The sequence below is a fragment of the Vipera ursinii genome, assembly GCF_947247035.1.
Source record: "Vipera ursinii genome assembly, chromosome: 3".
Taxonomy (NCBI): domain Eukaryota; kingdom Metazoa; phylum Chordata; class Lepidosauria; order Squamata; family Viperidae; genus Vipera; species Vipera ursinii.
The window spans coordinates 32941328-32959741 of record NC_139516.1 but is presented as its reverse complement, the minus strand read 5'-3'; the positions used below and the strand labels follow the sequence as shown (position 1 = coordinate 32959741).

The following is an 18414-nucleotide window of genomic DNA, read 5'->3' as shown; positions in this document are numbered from 1 at the left end:
TGCATTGAAGAAGAACTTGACACATATGAAAAATATGTGATAAATTCATTTTACTTTGTCACTCTTAAACTGGAACAGAATTTATTTTTTTTCCTCCCTGCTGCAGAAAGCCATAGTGCTTTTAGCATATTGATACATTTTCCTGTGTTCAACATCCATTTCTTTTGCCACCCTTTTGTCATTATCTCATAAGATTTTAATATGTACCCACTTCTCATGTGAAATGTTAAATATATTTTAGGGGAATTCATAAAGTATTCAGATATGGAATAGAAATGTTTAGGCTACTTTATTTTAAAGTTCTGTGACATGTCAATAATTTACAAAGTCTCTTTTAGGGAAAACATAGAGTTAGCATATATGCAGAAATGTTTCCAGATACTTACAGGAAAGTCTTCCACCTAAAATTCTGTCAAGGGGTTTCCAGTCAAAATTGAGACAAACTGAACTGGATCACTAAAAGTTTCTCATTCTCTTCTGTTCACATTTTATTTGCACAATTATAACTGAATCGGAAATCTCTATTGATTGCAGACTAGGGAAATTGCGCTTTCTGCGCTTGAATGAATGAGCTATCTGGAAAACCACTGTTAATATTCAGAATGGATTTGGAGTTGATGACCTTCTTGTTTTAAGAAACTTCCTTTTTTTGGATTTCAGCAGATTCATTGGAAAGCAATGTCTCAGACCAAGAAAGTGATTCTAACATGGATCTCCTACCTGGGATACTAAAGCAGCAAGCACTGACACTTGAGCTCTTTCCCAATCATACAGACAATCTCAGTACTTCACAGAGGGCAAGTTTATTCTGTTGAACTTTAAATATAAGTTATAGCTTTTATATATTTCTTTTTCCTAGCATTTTTTCCTGCAGGTGCAGGGTCCGTTTCCCCCCCCCCCCCATGTCAACCAAATGATGATCAGTTGGTTGCTTTAGGAATTGTCTGACCAGCTTTTTGCCAGAGCCTGATCTTGTGAGTGAGAAAGAGTGCCTGGCCCAAAGTTTTTGTATCTAAGGCAGTAGTAGAATTGACCATCTCCTGGTTTCTAGCCTGGAGAAGTGTCTTTGGGTGGCATTCAACAATCCAATAAAACAGTAATAAATGAAACAACCATTACTTCAAACTATTATATAACAATTATTAAAAGAGTCTTAAAAACTATAAAACAAGAAAAGAAAATAATAGATGGAGGGATGTTAAATAATATTAGAGCCAACTTACAAATTCATCTATCACTTGGGCACCCAAGCTTGCTGGCATATCCAAGACTTGAGGGACCTTCAAAAGGTCAGGAGTAATGAGACTGACCTCATTTTGCTGTGCCACAGCAAAAAGCCCACCACTTAGGGACTGCCAAGTGTAGCTCCCTTGATGATAGAACCAATATTACACCCATTCTGTTGGATCTGGTGAGACAGGGGTCCCAAACCATGGCCCACTACCAGACTATGTTTGGAACCTGGCCACGGAAGTGGTGTGTGAGCACGTGCACTTGTGCAAGCAGCGTGTGAGTGTGTGCACGTTCCATTTGTGCCCCCTGCTCGTGTGAAACCATCCCCCCTCCCCCCACTGGGAGATGACCAAGGGCATGATTGTGAGTAAGGTCCCTTGATTCCGGAACTGGCACTACTGGTTATGCAAAGGCCCTCCAACTGTCATCTGCTTCTTAGGAAAGAATCATGAGTCCAGGAAGTCCCCCAGATTGTGCACAGGATCTGTTTGCAACCCAAAAGATAATAACGTCCTAGAACCAGAAAGCCTCCAAATTAAAGCCACTCAGTCTTGCCAGGTTTCAACTGAAGTTTGTTGTTCCTCATCCAGACCCCCACAGTCTCCCACAGAATTTAATAGATATGAGTCTCCACTGTAATTTTATCATAATAATGGCGCTAAGGCCTTATCTTCTTCCAAACACTTTATTTATCATAAGAAAATATCTTAAGTGCAATATTTTGTAGCCAATTGGGTATATCATAACTTAGTCTTGGGAAGAACTTAGTTTCACAGAGATGTTTATTGCTAGTAAATTGATTCATAATAAGTTATATGTTGCTGAAATGTGTTAATTTCCTTCAGAGTCTTAGAGCTGAATACATGCTGCTAATTTTGATTAATAGGCAAACATTTGTTTTTGTTTTCATACATGCAATAGCTCAGTCCAACTTCCAGATCAAAGAAATTTCCACAAGGTCGGGCTATTCCTCCAATGGGACCTGAAACCAAGGTGTATGTGGTTTGGGTTGAACGCTATGATGACATAGGTATGTGAATCTCAGAATTTTATTACAAATATGGAAGGAGAATTTCCTTCCTTCCTTCCTTCCTTCCTTCCTTCCTTCCTTCCTTCCTTCCTTCCTTCCTTCCTTCCTTCCTTCCTTCCTTCCTTCCTTCCTTCCTTGTAAGCCTTAAGCTTTTCTGGTAATTTCCCATCCAAATTCTCATCAGGTCCAGTCCTCTTAATTTTTCCTGAAATTAGAATTAACTAGCTACCACTATTTCCAATTACAAATTTGATGTAATCCAGTTGTTATTTTTGTGTTCTCTTGAAACTTTTTATGGATTTAAAAATGTATTTATTGTTGTTATTTAACCTTATATTATCCTTGTCTTGCAGAGAATTTCCCTCTCTCTGACTTGGTTTCAGAGACTAGCACTGGAGTAGAAACTACAACAAATAGTAGCACTTCACTGAGGTATGACTTAATTTCTCTACCTTTTCGGTGACACCCTTTCTATGTGGACATAGTTCACATCTGTCCATATGCAACCCGTGAGTTAGGCATTACCACATCTAAGTCCCAACCAATAAATTGTGATAAACAGGCATAAGTCAAGCCTGTATGGAGGGAAGCATGTTTACTTCATTTCCAAATATATTTTTTGTGGTGTGAGCAAAATACTATTCCCTAATGACATTTAAAGTTGTTGCAGTTAACACCTCTTCCTAATGATTTGGGGTTTTGTGCCTTGGCCACACATGAGTTCTTTTTTTTTTTAGATTTGCAGCTTGCTTCTGTTAACTCCAACTTTCCTGTTGATATTTGTGTATATTAAGCCAGCCAATCCATTTGCTGTATAGCTGGCATCATTTTAGAATACTGTCTACATTTGGTCTCCTGCTGATCTTGGAAAAATAAAAGACATCTGACATCTTTGTTAAAATGTTTTATTTTTTATTATTTAAAAATGGAATCCTTCAAAAATTTGGCATCAAAACACAGTTGCTTTATTTATACATTTAAATGTTCATTGGTTTTAGTTACTTATGTGATTTTTAAGGTCTGCTATTCCTGAAAAAGAAGTGCCAGTGATTTTCATCCATCCCCTCAACACTGGATTATTCAGGGTAAAAGTACAAGGAGCTACTGGAAAATTCAATATGGTTATCCCTCTAGTGGATGGCATGATAGTTAGCAGAAGAGCTCTAGGTACGTCTTCTATTAATATTTGATTATTAATTTACTAGCTTTGAATGCAGCATTATTGCTTTCTGTTACATTAGCACTAGGCTACTTCTGATTTGGAAAAAAAAATCAATTCTTCCTTCTCCTTGTGCTCAAGCCTCTTTTTTCAGGCAATATTCCAGCGACAAAGCCAGGTTTTCATTGTTTATGGGGTATTGGTTGGAAGAACAAATATTGGTGGTATACTTTCATATCACGTTGGATATCATTTCTCCCAGTATTAGGGAAATATTTACCAAGGGGATGTGGAATAAAGTGATAAAAGACAATCAAGTTGAACTTGTACTAATACTTTTCAGATCTATTGCTTATAGGTATATATACTAATAATGTTCCTAAAAAACTGGTAAGATCTTCTAATAGTAAGAGATCTATTGGAGTATTCCAATAAACTCAACTTTCTGTCCAAAGTACAACCTCAAGTCAGATGTGCAAGGCAATCTAAACGTAAACAGAATTGGGAGCAGTGAGGATTCAGATCCTTCATCCTTCCCATCCTGGTCCTCTTAATCCTCATTACTCCTTAGGTTTTTGCAGTATTGGAGATTCCTAATCTTGGAAAAAAATAGACCAAGTATGGGAGCGTAATTGAATTGAATTGAATTGAATTTATTAAATTTATATACCGCCCTTCTCCCTAAGGACTCAGGGCGGCTCACAACAATAAAAAGTTAAAAACATAAGATACAAAATTTAAAAAGAATTAATGAATAATCCCATCAATATATGAGTTTAATAAATAAATATTAAATTATAATAATACAACCTACTGTGGCAGAATTGGTTGATATGGAAAGAGAATCCAGGGTTGGACCTCTTGTCATGGTAGCCATGATTGCTGGATGATGATCATCAGCAATATTAAGAGGGCAACAGGTTCTTTTTTCAGCCCCTTTAAACTAAGATAAGTCTGTATTGAGAATGAAGTAATTAGACATTGAAATTGTTAATTTTGTAGTGGAAAGAAACAGTTATATACTGCATCTCAAGTCTCCTACACATATCATTGTTTCTAGCAAACAAAATGGTGTCTATTATTTATTGTTGATGTTTTGGCTATACATTCAAATTGTTAGAATAAAAATGGAAGGCTATATATACTTCCTGAGTGAAATAAACTCTATTAACTTTGTTCTTTTTTTATTTAAGGATTCTTAGTGAGACAGACAGTAATAAATATTTGTCGAAGAAAAAGGTTGGAAAGTGACTCATACAATCCCCCTCATGTCCGTCGAAAACAGAAAATAGCAGATATTGTCAATAAATACAGGAACAAACAGCTGGAACCAGAGTTTTATACCTCTCTTTTTCAAGAGGTTGGACTAAAAAACTGTAATCCTTAAACCAGGACCCTTTTTGAACAATTAAATTGCAGCTTGGTATCTGCAACAATGAAATAAAATCTTCCCACTTGTGGACCTCTTGTGGAAACAAACCACATTCTCAGCATGACTTCTGCTTCTACTGCAAGAAAATAAAGAGGACTTGCTTTTGGCTCCAGTCCTGCAGTCCTTCTGAGCACATCGCCACCCCTTCAGATGCTACAGAGGGAGAACCTTTGATAATGAAGTATTATTTATTAATAGACAATATAATGGATGTATAGCAAATAGAAGGTTAACTGCACTTCTCATGATTTCCCATGTTTGCAAAAAAAACCCCCAACAAACCCGGATTCTCAGCATAGAATTAACACATGGTTTCATATTGGTTTTTCTAGCAGATTAGACTTAAGGGCAAATTATTTCAGATAAAATATTTGTGCATTTGTCTGCTTGGTTTGCTTTTCCTTTTATGAGCATCTATCCAGAAAATTATATTTGGATCTTGTCCTCTACTTTCAAAGCCATGGGCTGGTTGCTAAATGTTTTATCTTTGTAAATTGTTAATGTCTATGTCTTCTGCTGGTCTGTCCAGGAAAAAAAAACCTTGAACCTTTGGTTTAAGAGAGGGGAGAAGCAAAAATACTGTTTGGAGTAAAATGGCACATTTTGCTCAGTGGTTAGTTTTGAAATATATGCCTTGGTGTATGTGTTGGTGACATCTGAGCTATCCACTACAACGTTTGAGACAGAAGTAAAATCCTTGTTATAGAATTTGGTACAGTTGGATGTATGTTATGTGTGTAAACATACGTACACTCACACGAAAACAAGCTGGTACTTGAAACCTAAATTAAAATTTTTATAATTGTGCTTTCACTCATTTCAGTTGAATTCAGGACTTGGCAGCCATTCCCTATCTAATGACAACAGAAATAAAAACCACGTTTAATGTGAAGTCATAAAATTGTTGAAAGAATTAGGCTATCTACATATTTCAGAAGAATTACAACTCTTTAAAAAATTGACATTAGAAGAGATGATTCTGTCAGAAACTGAGCATTCATGCTAACATACTCTCCTATCCCTGGCCTAATAACATCATAACACCTATTTGTACAGAATACATGTCACATGATGGTTGAAAGATTATTGTCCTTCACTTGCACTGACTGCTGTGTTCGATACTACTAGATGTTAACAGGACCTACAATTTTTGGTGGATGTCAAAATGAACTTCTTATAATGTCTATAAGCCTTGAAAACCTTTGCATAGTTCTGAGGATGATAAATGACTGAGATAGACATAGGGTAGGATAGAAATGCTTTTAGATAACTTTTGTTGACATATCTAAAAAATAGCCCATACATGTTGTAAATAGAAATATTTTTCCCCAGAGAATATCCAGAATACTTCAGGGACAAATCTTTTTGGGAGCATGGGTAAGCAATCAAAAAGATTCTATGAACCTGGATTTAAAAATATTTCCGATTGGTTCAGTAGAATGTAGCTCTTAATAAATATATCAGGAGATATTTAGGCCAGCAAGAATTCACTTCCTGATTTTCCAACACAGTTTGGTGCTTTGAGCTTTTTGTTTTGTTTCTCTCTTTTTTTCAACCATCATAATAGAGTATAAATCAGAATATTTTTGGTTAATTATATAGAACCAGAAGCTGAAAATTAAACACTTTGCCACAAAGTCACTGGATTAACTTCATAATTATCCCAGAATATTTAGGACTAATCACTTATATATAAAGGTGATTAACAGTCTAGTAACTCTGTTATTGAACAAATCTGACTTAGAGAATAAATCTAAATAAGGAACTGTAATATGCCTTGGAAGCTTAATGTGGAGCTCATGCAATATTTTGGTTTTAAACATAATAATCTTCTGCTGATTTACTTTGATGAACAACTGGCCAGTAATCATCTCTAGGAAGTGAATCTTTATGTGTTATATCGTTAGACCCTTTCCATTCTAAAATTAATTATGGTAAATTCCTTTCCTACAACAAAGTAAACAAATTCTGAATATTGATTTTCTTAGTCTTGCTGGTAACAGCTAAACCTCTTGCAAAACACTTCATAAGTTGTGCCTTTCCTTTTTTATATCCAGTTTTACCAGGGTGCATGACATAGACTTAAAAGGAAACTTATGTATAATGAAGTTACATATGAAGATTCCTTTTTAGATCCATATCATTCTAAATATTGATATGTAAAGAGATACTTTCTGGAGGAGGAGGTGTGCAGCAAAGCTGTACTCATCCAGTTTGCCTGCAAAAGTTATTTTTTTAACTACTAAATTTCCAAGGAAAAGCATATTGGGACAAAAATAATAGTGGGAATCTTTTATTTCCTCTTTTATTTTCTTTATAGTAAGGTTATGCCAAAGAATGAACAGCATCCAAGTGTGGACCAATTTGCAAAAAGAGAAAATGAAAACGTTTCTAGCTATGATGACTGTGTATTTGTGTGTATAATACCTACTTTGCAGCTGGTATACACACTATTGGTAATGAAAATTGTTCACTTTTCAATATTCTTTTAAGAGGGATAATTTGTTCTTTAATGTTACAAATTGTGGCATTTTTGAAGAGAAAAATAATCCTAAATAATAGTTTTTGAACAAGATTGAGTAATGGACAAGATGGCTGCATTGAATTAACAGGGTGACAATAAAATTAATTGCAAATTTTGGCAAGTTTTGTGGTTCTAAGGCAGGACTAGAACAGCAAATAGCAAGGCTAGTGAGGATCCTGAAATATATAGGTTTTTATATAGCATATTTGTTACTGAAAACTTGCCAATATTAACGCAGTGCATGAGCACTAAACTTAATTATAGATTTGCTTAGATACTGTTTAGCTCTATAAATTGAGCAGTCACATTTATTTCCTAGATTAAATGGCATGACCAACGCATGGCTATCACAAAAACTATAACAAGCGTTGAACAATTGAGTGTCTGCATATACACATCAATTGCTGACATAGCTATAATTGCTTGAATCATATATGTATTCTGGACAAACTGATTAGTTAATATGATTACTAATGACCTGTTAAATCATCTTGAATTAAACAGGTAAAAAAAACTACAATGACTTTTAAACTAATTAGAAACAGGGTGTGATTTAAAATAAGTTGCCTTAAACTATCCATTCAGATTTAAAGATCTGTAGCTCAGTAAAATAAATGTTAGTCTGTTAGACTCTTCCATGAAACCACAAGAAACATTTTGCTTTTAAAGGGGTTCTCCCCCCCCCATCCCCGAGTTTCTTTTTCTTCTGCATGTCTGAATTTATCCCCAGGCTTGATTTGACTTAGACTTCAGAAAGCTCTCAAGTAGGCAAACTGCCCTGAATCTACTGTATATGCGTAAATCTTATTTAAATCTGTTATCATATACAAAGGGTCTTGTTAATATGTGATACTGCTGATAAAAATGATAAGGCAGAATATGCAACAGAAATCTCATCAAACAGCACTGAGTGTTTAAAAGAAATGTATAAGGGCTTACTTTCACTGCATTCTCTCAGATAATGCATATGATGTGGTCCTCTTGTACAGATGCTGGTTGTCTGTTTTCCATGTATAATTGAGAAGGCTTCCAAATGCACTGGTAACTTTCTATTTTCTGTGCAGAGCTGTTTATTGCAATAAAATGTTTTGTCTAGACCTCTCAAAAATAGTTGCATCTGAAAATTTAATTTGGGGATCAACTGAGACTTCAGACGTCCTACATTAACCTTCTTCAAGATGATAGAAGCTACTTCCAGATGTTGCTGGACATCCCATTCTGGGAATCCAACACTTCTGGAGGGCATTAATTTGAAGAAAGTTGTTTAATATAAATAAATTCAGGGTAGCCATTACCTTTCAAAATTTTATTTTGAATACCATTACACTAGGTAATTAAAAAGAATGTAAGTTTATAAAGCAGATGGCTTTTCTACCATTAACACTGCTTGTTTCCTGTTATCATTTCATTTTGTATACTTTCATTCCAGTCTCTTTATGAGATACAATAGTAGGGCTACACATATTTATTCTACTTCTGTCATAAGATGTTGTGCTTACCATCTTTTCGATACATTATTATTGGTATAAGTTGAGCAAGAAAAAAAAAGCAATCTTCATAGCACTTCCATATAAAAGGTGTCTTGTTTTAGTTCCTTCAACAAAAAAATTTCACTTAAGAAATATAAAGCCCTTTTCTTCAGCAGATTTTCAAGCATTTATTAGTGTACAGCATAAGGACGGAACTGAAGGGAATCATGTTTGAACTAAGTAGCTAATCTATATGCAGAGCAGCTGGGACACAGCTGTAGGAAAGAAAGCTTGTTTCCAATCCTCAGAACCTTGTTTGCTTCAATGGGTCGTGAACAGATAGGAATGTCTTGAGAATTGGACTGTCCAATATGTGAAATGGCTTCCCAGTCAGGAAGCATACAATTGTCATGCAGTTGAATATTTGGCACAGGAGGATTATAGGACTACAACTTAAGATGAACAGGGAACAAAAAAACTGTGAGTTCACAATCATAAGAGGGTATCTTTGACAAAGTGCTTTGAAAGAGATGGCCTAGATACCATATGCTTAAAATCATGTACAATTATGTATAAAGTTCTATATGTTGCCAAGACATGATTTTTTGTTCTTGCTGTATTTTCTGTAAATAATCCTAGCACTAAGTTGTAAAGGTAGACTGTAAATACAAAGATGTGAAGCTGTGCTCCTCTGTCTCTAGTATTTTATCTCTTGTTTAGAGAAGGCACAAAGGCTTGTTTGTATTTATGCCAACTCCTTGTCCAGAAGAAACACATCAAATACTGAATGTAACACAATTAGTCAAATAAATTTTAAAGATATTCTTATGTATTCAACTGGCGGTCTTTAGTTTATGTGCTCTTTTTCCTATGGGGAAAAATTACGGTGTAGAATTGTGGTGCTTTAAGACATTACAGGTAACAGCAGTCTAAAAGCTCAGTGTTGCAGTCTTAAATTTGATTCCTTCTTGATTTCAAGCATCTTTCTTGTCCAAGGAGGTTTTTAGGTAGTCCTCAACTTATAATAGAGCCTGGAATTATGGTCATAATTATGGCCATGTGAATGAAAGTAAATTTTCAGTCTTTTTTGAAGCAGTTGTTAAGCAAATGCTGGGGCCATTAAGTGAATGCCATGATAGTTAAGCAAACCCATTCATTTAAATGAAGCCACCAAAAATTCCAGAAACTAGCAAAACACATTGTGGTTTACATCACAGCAGAATGTCACAAGTGGTTGTAAAGCTGACCTGACAACATACAGTCACATGACTGCAGGAATCAGTGCAAACATTTATGGCAGCCAGAGGTTATTTTACAGGCCATAAAATACCCTTTCCATGGCTGTTATAACTTCAAATAAAACCTCTGGTCATTCAGCAAGGACCTGTACATGTAAGCCAAGACATGTTAAATTTTGTTACATTTAGTATAGCCATCCACCCTATAATACTAAATTAAAACAAAAATTTAAAAAAAGACGCCCCAGACAAAAACATTAAAAAGCACTACAACCTTTTCTCCCATCAAATTAACTCCAGGCCTGGGACCAAGCTAGCATATATGATATCTGTGCAAAGGCCCTCCTGGCCACAGCTGCTATCTGCTCTTCTCAAATGGGGGAAGTACAACTCTGTTCAAGACCAATGATGGAGATCTCTCAGGCTACGGTGACAACAGCCACTCAGGTTAAAGTTTGTTCCCATCCAGACCTCCAAACACTGGGTCATTAGCTCAACAGCTGCTCTTGCAAAGCCATGCTTTCCTCATGTTTCAGTCCCTATTTAAGTCATCTAAGGTCCATTTTGAACTGAAAAATTCATTTTTTTTCAATGGCAATATCTTTTAAGAAATGTTTATTTTCAGGAATGTATGCTAGTAATAATACAGTGAGATAGGTGGCATATAGATTTCACCATCATTTTAGCCATTGTCTATTCACTGCAGAATGGAGGCCTCTTCCGCATGTTTCCAACCCATATGGTACTGGCCTGTCTTTTGCCATTTGGGCCCACAATAGTTGCTGATGTCGTCTATCCATCTTGTTTTAGGTCTCTTTCATTGATGCTTTTTGTCAAGTGGAATCCATTCTATGACTGCCTTGGTCCACCTGCCAACAGTTGTTCTTGCTATGTGACCAGCCCATTTCCAATGCAATTCTTTTACTTTCTTGATTATATCGTATACTTTCATTTCTTCTCTAATCCTTGTGCAGGTCTTTCTGTCTTATCTTGTAATGCCAAGCATAAAATAAGAATAAAAAATATATAACAATGTGCTTTCAAATTTTTTTACAGAAATATATAATGAATCGTGCAATCTACAGACTAGAGCACAAGAGTCAAACTTGCCACATCACATGACGTGTTGTGACATATCGTGACTTTTTTTGCATTTCCGGACCTGGGGTGGGCGTGGCCTCTGTATGTGGGCCGGCAGTTTGACACCCCTGGACTAGAGTAATCATAATTTTGAAGAGGCTGAAATCTGTGAAACAGATTGCAGCAGGATAGAAATTGTATAATTTAATTTAATTATTTAATTAATTAATTAATAATGCTCCGTGGAAGAACTCTTTAAAACACTATAAAGGGGAGGAAGAGCCATCTGAACTCCAAAAGCAAGGCAGAGAGGAGGTAAGGTACAACCAAACAATCAATTGCTCGAAATTTCCCTTTGATCTCCTTGCAGGAGGGAATTTTCTGGGTGGGTTGATTCTTCATGAAGCAGGTAACCTAGGCTCTAAGGTAGAAAGGCATCATTTCGCAATTGCATTTTGGACCTAGCAATAATAGTGTTATACGACACTTGCCCACTAGTAAGCAGGCTGGATTCGATTTGGTACTGCTTCTTTCAAATAATCTTTAAATATAGTCTTCAAAGGCAGGCTTGCAAAAAATAAACTGCAGTAGTCAGTCTGTGATATGAGCAAGGCATGGATAAATACTGCCAGGCCACACACTCCAGAAAAGAACACAATTAGCAAACCAGCTCAACATAGGCATTATATCTTTCCCATTGAGACATAGGGTACACCTATCTCTCTAGGACAGACATGGCCCGCAAGCAGACTAGTAGGAGGAGGTGATTAAGTATGTAGTGGGGAAGGGTGAGCTGAAGCAGCGGCAGTGCCAGAGAGGTCTGGGGGAGAGTCAGCTGGAGCTGCGATGTTGCTGGGCTCTGCTGAGGCTCCGGGATTGGCGTGTGGGGCTCCAGCTGATCGGGGCTTCTGGCGGCCTCAGGAGTGGCTGGCAACCGCACGCAAGTCTTCAGGGGAAGAGTCAGCTGAAGCTGTGGGGCTGCCAGGGGACCCCAGAATCAGCACACGCAGTTCCAGCTGATAAGTGCTGTGTGAAAAGGCCAGCTGGGCAGTGAGTGAAAGTATGGTGGAGGAGAGGAGAGGATAAAAAAGGAGAGGTTTTGGCAGGAAGAAGGAGGAGGGGGGAGGAGAGAAAGCAATAGGGAGGAGATGAGAGTTGTCGATGGGGCAAGCCTAAGGGAGAAAAGGGGACAGCAACTGGCTCTTTGAGGGCAATCATAATGCTGATGCTGCCCTCAATGAAATTGAGTCTAACAACCCTGTTCTAGGAGGATCCAGAATTCTAGGATTCAATCTGCTTGCTTTATTCTCTATATCTTAACAGAAAGCACTGAAATTAAAACTGCTGCTTCCTACACCGTCCATTTATCTGCATGACCCATGCCTTGGATTTCTTTCCCAGTCTGACCCATCTAATAGAAGATAAATCCAACATTCTAAGTGTACTTTCTACAGCTGCTTTTTTAATGTTGTGCAGTTGTGTGGCTGATTCCAGACATTGTGCAAAGCTCTAATATGCAAACCTTAGCTACTGATCTCCCACTCTTCTAAATTATTTATGTTCATTATTAGAAAGGAACTTGACATCATCTCAGCCAGACTCACAGTTAATGTTTAATTAACTCAACCATAACCATTTACCAACTCATTACCAGAAAAGCTACAAGCAGGAGCTAGGCTTTAGCTACTAGGTATATCTTGCGTCTGCTGGTGTGGCAGATGGCTGTTGTGCTCCTTCCTCTGTTCCTTTGTTTCTCAGCCATTATATAGTTCATACTGCATGTGGACTAACTTGAAATCATGAATTTTGAAGGCAAGAACAAGCAATCAAAGAAAAGAGCTCTGCTCTGTGAATCTCCAATTTTTAGTACTCCTTTTTGTCCCCAAACCTAGAAGCTTTACATATAGCTATTAAATATTGATAACAGACTATAGTACTTGCAGGGTATGAATGCTTCCTTCAATCCTTTTGTCATATATACTATACTTTTTCAATCAAGCTATATGTAATGCACTTTATACTAGGATTTTCTACACATATTATGATTCTGTAGCAAAGCAGAATATCTCAATTAATTATTATGTCACAAACCTAACATTCCATAAGATTACTTTAACTGACTTTTTTATTTAAATCTTTTGCAGATTTGTCTGTCCTGCTTCACTTGAGCAAGGATGCTTTTTTTCTCACTAATGCTCTGTTGAGTGCAATGCAGTGTTAGCTTCTTTTGAGACAGGAGTCTGCTTTAGTTTCTTCTCGTCTATGGATTTAACCCAGTTTGGCTTGCATCTCATGTTGCAAATGTAATGTGCAGCTCTGCAGTACCCTGACTACCAGTGGCTATAGGTAATATTTATCTCTTTCTGACTACCATTCCAACTGCAGATAATTTAAATAGTTATTCTGCTGTGTAAGAGGCACACACAATTAAACTCTAGGAATGTTTAGAAATCAGATTAGTTAATAGCACATGAAAGGATCACCAGGGACAAACTTTTTTGTATGGAGCCATTTTTCCCCAAATTAATTTGCACAGAGAAAGACACTGAGAAGAGATCTCTGCAGTGCTGTAGGAAGCATGCAGTTTGTCTTGACAAATCCAAGGGTGAGAATTCCTTCCATGTAGCCAACTCCCAGTTTTTCCTTTGCTTGTATCCAGTGATGCACAAAGTAACATTAATCTAAGTGCCAAGAGTTGGAGTTCTACCAATTCCCTATGTGTCTTTAGGAACCGAAGGCTGCTTGCTTTCCATAATAGAAATTTAGTTCATAGAGGGCTCAAATGGCTTGATTTTTGTAGTTTGGCATCTAATCCCTTCACATAAGTTGTTTGTCCCCATGGAATTATGTCGGTTTGTGGCAGCTGTGGTATTCTCAGTTGTGTCTGGAATAAACATCTGATCACAGTGTAAGGCAAGCCAATGCCATCAGTAAAAGCCTTGCAGAATTTAATTACTGCATATTTGTAAAAGTGACATGATAATTTACTAATGGTTTCAAATACTAACCAGCCAAAGTGTTGAAAATAAAATTCTGTATGAATTTTCCAGCTGATCAATTTATATCCCCCAAATATTCTATAATGCCACAAATATAGATTATACTAAAAATACATGTAATTTGAGATTTCTAAATCTGATACTAGTAAATATAAAATCATCATTAGTAGCCATTGCTAGCCTTTCTCCTTTTGCTGCAAGGGGAAACATATGTGTAACTTGATAGAGCAGAAGGAACATCTATGTTTATTAGAAAAATAGCTTAACTGTAAAATGAGCATCTGAACTAATTCTCAGTGTTATTATGTCTTCACCACTTTTCAGCCTGTGGCATCAGATTTCTCTTAGAATGAAATAAATGAAAATGTTCTAAAATATCCTTGTGCATAATGGCCTTTGTTCAATAAGACTCTCTTCTGCCATGAAAAACAGAAATATATCATTGTTGCATGAGTTTTAGTGTTTGGCTTCTCTTTACTGATGGGTTACTGGTAGGTAGAATTAAATATTGGAAGGGAACATCACTTTGGCTAAGCATACTACATTACAGAATGTGAAGGTCCTCTAATGTCATCACATGTAGAAGGTTTAATGGAAGCTCTCTTGGTTAACTAAGTTGAATTTATCTGCAAAAGTATACATTTCATGACAGAAATGTTCATTTGGTTCACAATCTTGAAAGAGTTTGAGCATTAATTTAGATATATAAGTTATTTTTGAGGTCATTAATTCTTTCTTTTCTTTTTCCTGGTCTGGTAACTGAATCAGGGGTGGGTGAAAGAAGAACCAGCAGTTTTCAGATTAAAAATATTATAACCTTTTTCCTGGATCCTACATCATCATGGTTCAAGTGTGCGAAAACCAGAATCAGTCGCCAACAATTTCTTTTCTATGTAGAGCTAATTACAATATGAAGATAGCCAGTTTTTAAAGAAATGATTCTGTTCCTGTTCTCCTGTTTTGTTTTGTTTTTGTTTTGTTTGTTTTTGCGTTCATTGCATGCCGCATCACTGCCTTTTTTTCTCGGAGAGCCAGCGGCAAAGTAGAATACACATGCTGAGCACATGGATATCAAGGGAGTCGTTTCCATGGCAATAGAAATCATGTGACAGGAACACATAGAGACCCGAGAAAGCTGTCGCTTAGCAACCTTAATCAGATAAAAAGATCTCTGAACTTCTCCTGCTTGTTTGTGTTTGTGTTGCTGTTCTGTTTTTTAAAAATACTGATGATACTTTAGAAGGAAATCCTTTTCTCCCCCAGCTGAGTTGTTGATTTATTTTTTTAAAAAAGAGACTACCATCAACATTATAATCTGTATTATTTCTTGTTGAATGGAAACAGGATTGGAATGGCAAGACTTTTGCCTTCAAGGCTTATCTAATGGAGTCAGGCATGAGGCTTTTGTGCTGTTTGGAACCAGAGCAGTCTTCCTGTTACAATATTTCCTAGCCAGGTTGAAATGTCAGGCTAAAGTTTTAAAAAACTCCATTTCTATTTTGCAAGGATGTATTAATAGCTGATAAAAATATTAGGCAATTCTTTTGAATCAGAATTTTAGAAGTAAAAGACTCCACAGCATAAGAGGAAAAAATAGGAGCAAGCAACAACATATGGTGTAAGGTCTATAATACCCACTATGTAGGGCAGACAGGTAGACGACTAAGAGAGCCCATCCATGAACATGAACTAGTAGTCAGAAGACAGGATGAAAACTCTTTAATCTAGCCACACATGGATAGACTCCACCATAGTTTCAACTGTCAGCAGCTCCTAGACCAAGCTATATCCTGGAAACTTGGCATTTACACATCATTCAAAAGAGACAATAAAAAACTAAAAAGGAAACAAAAAGACCAGAATACATCCTCTTCAGCAACTAACTCTCAGATAAGCAGGGATTAGTATCATGTAAACAAGTAAACAAGCAAGCATAACATAATGCCCTACTGAGGGAATTACCAAGGGGAAAACCACATCCCCACCAACATTGACAGGGCAAGTCCTATATAAACAGAGAGAAACACTCACTAGGACTGATGATGTCAGGTAATGAAACATCTGCAAACAACCGACCAAGCTCAGAGAGTATTAAAGTTTCCACAATTTGAAATTGTTAGAATTAGAACTGGCTTTTTAGATACCATTTTATAGGAAGGATTTTAATAACTATGGAGAGAAGTTTTAATATTCCATTGAATTAATATATTTTATTTATTTATTTATTTGTATCACAACTTTATTATTTTTATTATTTTACAAATAATTAAAGACAGTGAACATACCTAATACTCTTTTCTCCTATTTTCCCTATAACAACAACTCTGTGAGGTGGCTTGAGTTGAGAGAGTGCCTGGCCCAGTAGCCCTTCGTGGCTAAGATGGACTTGAACTCATTGTCTCATCTTTCTAGTCTGGTGCCTTAACCAGTAGATCAAAGTGGCTCATTGATATTGGTATATTTGCATATCAAGTCTAATACAAAATAGAACAAATTGTTTTATGGATCAGAAATATAGTTCTTAGAAATCAAAGTCAGCATGACTAATGTAAGATGAGCCCCCCAGGGGGCAGGTTTATGTGCATAAGGAAAAAGAAAGAATTTTTTTTTGACAAACCCTCTAAATGGCATCCTATCATGAGATAAATGTATTTATGCTTTTATTAGTAATGGATGTACTGCACAATGAGCTGTTCTTTTCCTAAAAGGATGAAAGGTGCCCAGTATGAAACTATGAACAAATATAACTTGTAATGTAAGAAAGAACCTGATTTGGGATTTTATTTTTCTGTAGATTATTTTTTATAAAGCAATAAACATATAACTGCATGATAAAGCAGATGGCATCATTCTGAATGACTGCCCTCTTTTAATCTCAAGTACTTTTCACTCCCACTTAAACGCAGCATACCTGAGAAAGGACTGTTATGCAAAGCAGTACCTAAGTGGAATTGCAACTGTGCTTATAAGATTTTACTTCAGCTTTGCTTTGCTTTACAGACCTCTGAAGGTCATAAATTCAAGGATTTGTTGTAAAGTTAATCTTTCATTACCTTTGTAACTGCAAACAGTTACTAAATGAGGCAGTTGCTAAATGAGGATTACTTGTACCAAGCTTCCCTACCTACATCATATCTTAGAGTATAGGAATTCCATGTGTTTTCTACATTTATGTTGTCATTAAACATCCATTTTGTTATAGCATAATACAACATGCTTCCATTGTGATGGCCTCATAATCAAATTTAGGCTTATTAAATGTGATTTACACAAGCTAAAATAAAATACACTCAAATTAATCACTGAATTGATTCACTTTATTAAGTGAAGGTTAGGATAAATTGGCATGAACTAAGGACATTAAGAAAGACATCTGCAGTGGGGGAGTGCAAAAAAAAAAGTCATGATGGCAGCCACAAAAATGTGACTGAAGCCCTGCTCAGTAAATCAAATCAATCAAATTAAATTAAATCAAATCATTTATTTACAGTTCCAGACCACAATAAAACACAGGTTCAGAATTTAACATACAGAAAAACCAAAGCTGAAATCATTAATAATGAGAAGAAGGTGTTAACTGCCTAGTCATGGTTATTGCTACAAACCTGGCAATTTTTATAGTGGTTGTCAAAGTTAGTTATTGCAGAAAGAAGATAATACTTTCTTGATCAGAGAGATCTCACAATCCTGACAGTCAGGTTTATTGGATACCATGAGTGGTACAGTATAACAGTACATGGATTACTGTCTCAGCCTTTGTATCCAAGCAAACATACCAATAGCTACTGTAAATACAGAATACTCCATTTACTGTGCATATCCTTTAAAAATGGCTTCAGAGCACCCATATGAAAGATCACTTTTCAGATCCCCAAAGCAGCTGCCTCTTTTCCCAGGCTCATGCGGCTCTGCTCCTGGCTGCCTCTACATTCTTCAACACAGAGCAGCTGTGCTTAGATATGTGGGGACCGCCAGGAGGAGTATCCAGAGCTGCCACACAACCTGGAAAAATCTGCCACTAGTTTGATTATTTTAAAAGAGATGCTTTGTCTGAACTGTTCGTTTCCAAGCACCTCTTCTGAAGGCGTTGCTTCTGCCCTGTCCACTTAGCCTCATCAAAATCTAGATGACAAAAGCCCAGTATATGAGGATCTTTTGCTACTCAAATATGTATCAAGGAAACCAAAGAAAAAATTAGACAGATGTTCAGCCTTAGATTGGCAACATGTACAGGACATTTGCATCAGTGG

The 18414-nt window shown here is 36.5% G+C and overlaps 1 protein-coding gene across 1 annotated transcript in view; it reads left to right on the top strand.

The window, feature by feature from the left end:
- The window catches only part of RALGAPB (Ral GTPase activating protein non-catalytic subunit beta), a 73181-nt gene extending 63511 nt beyond the window's left edge, over positions 1 to 9670 (top strand). Inside the window, exons 24-28 of the mRNA XM_083358128.1 lie at positions 637 to 797; positions 2155 to 2263; positions 2617 to 2695; positions 3282 to 3430; positions 4616 to 9670. Of these exons, the coding sequence (XP_083214254.1) occupies positions 637 to 797; positions 2155 to 2263; positions 2617 to 2695; positions 3282 to 3430; positions 4616 to 4809 (692 nt within the window). The 3' untranslated portion in view covers positions 4810 to 9670. The remainder of the gene's footprint in view (positions 1 to 636; positions 798 to 2154; positions 2264 to 2616; positions 2696 to 3281; positions 3431 to 4615) is intronic.
- The last annotated feature ends 8744 nt before the right edge of the window (positions 9671 to 18414 follow it).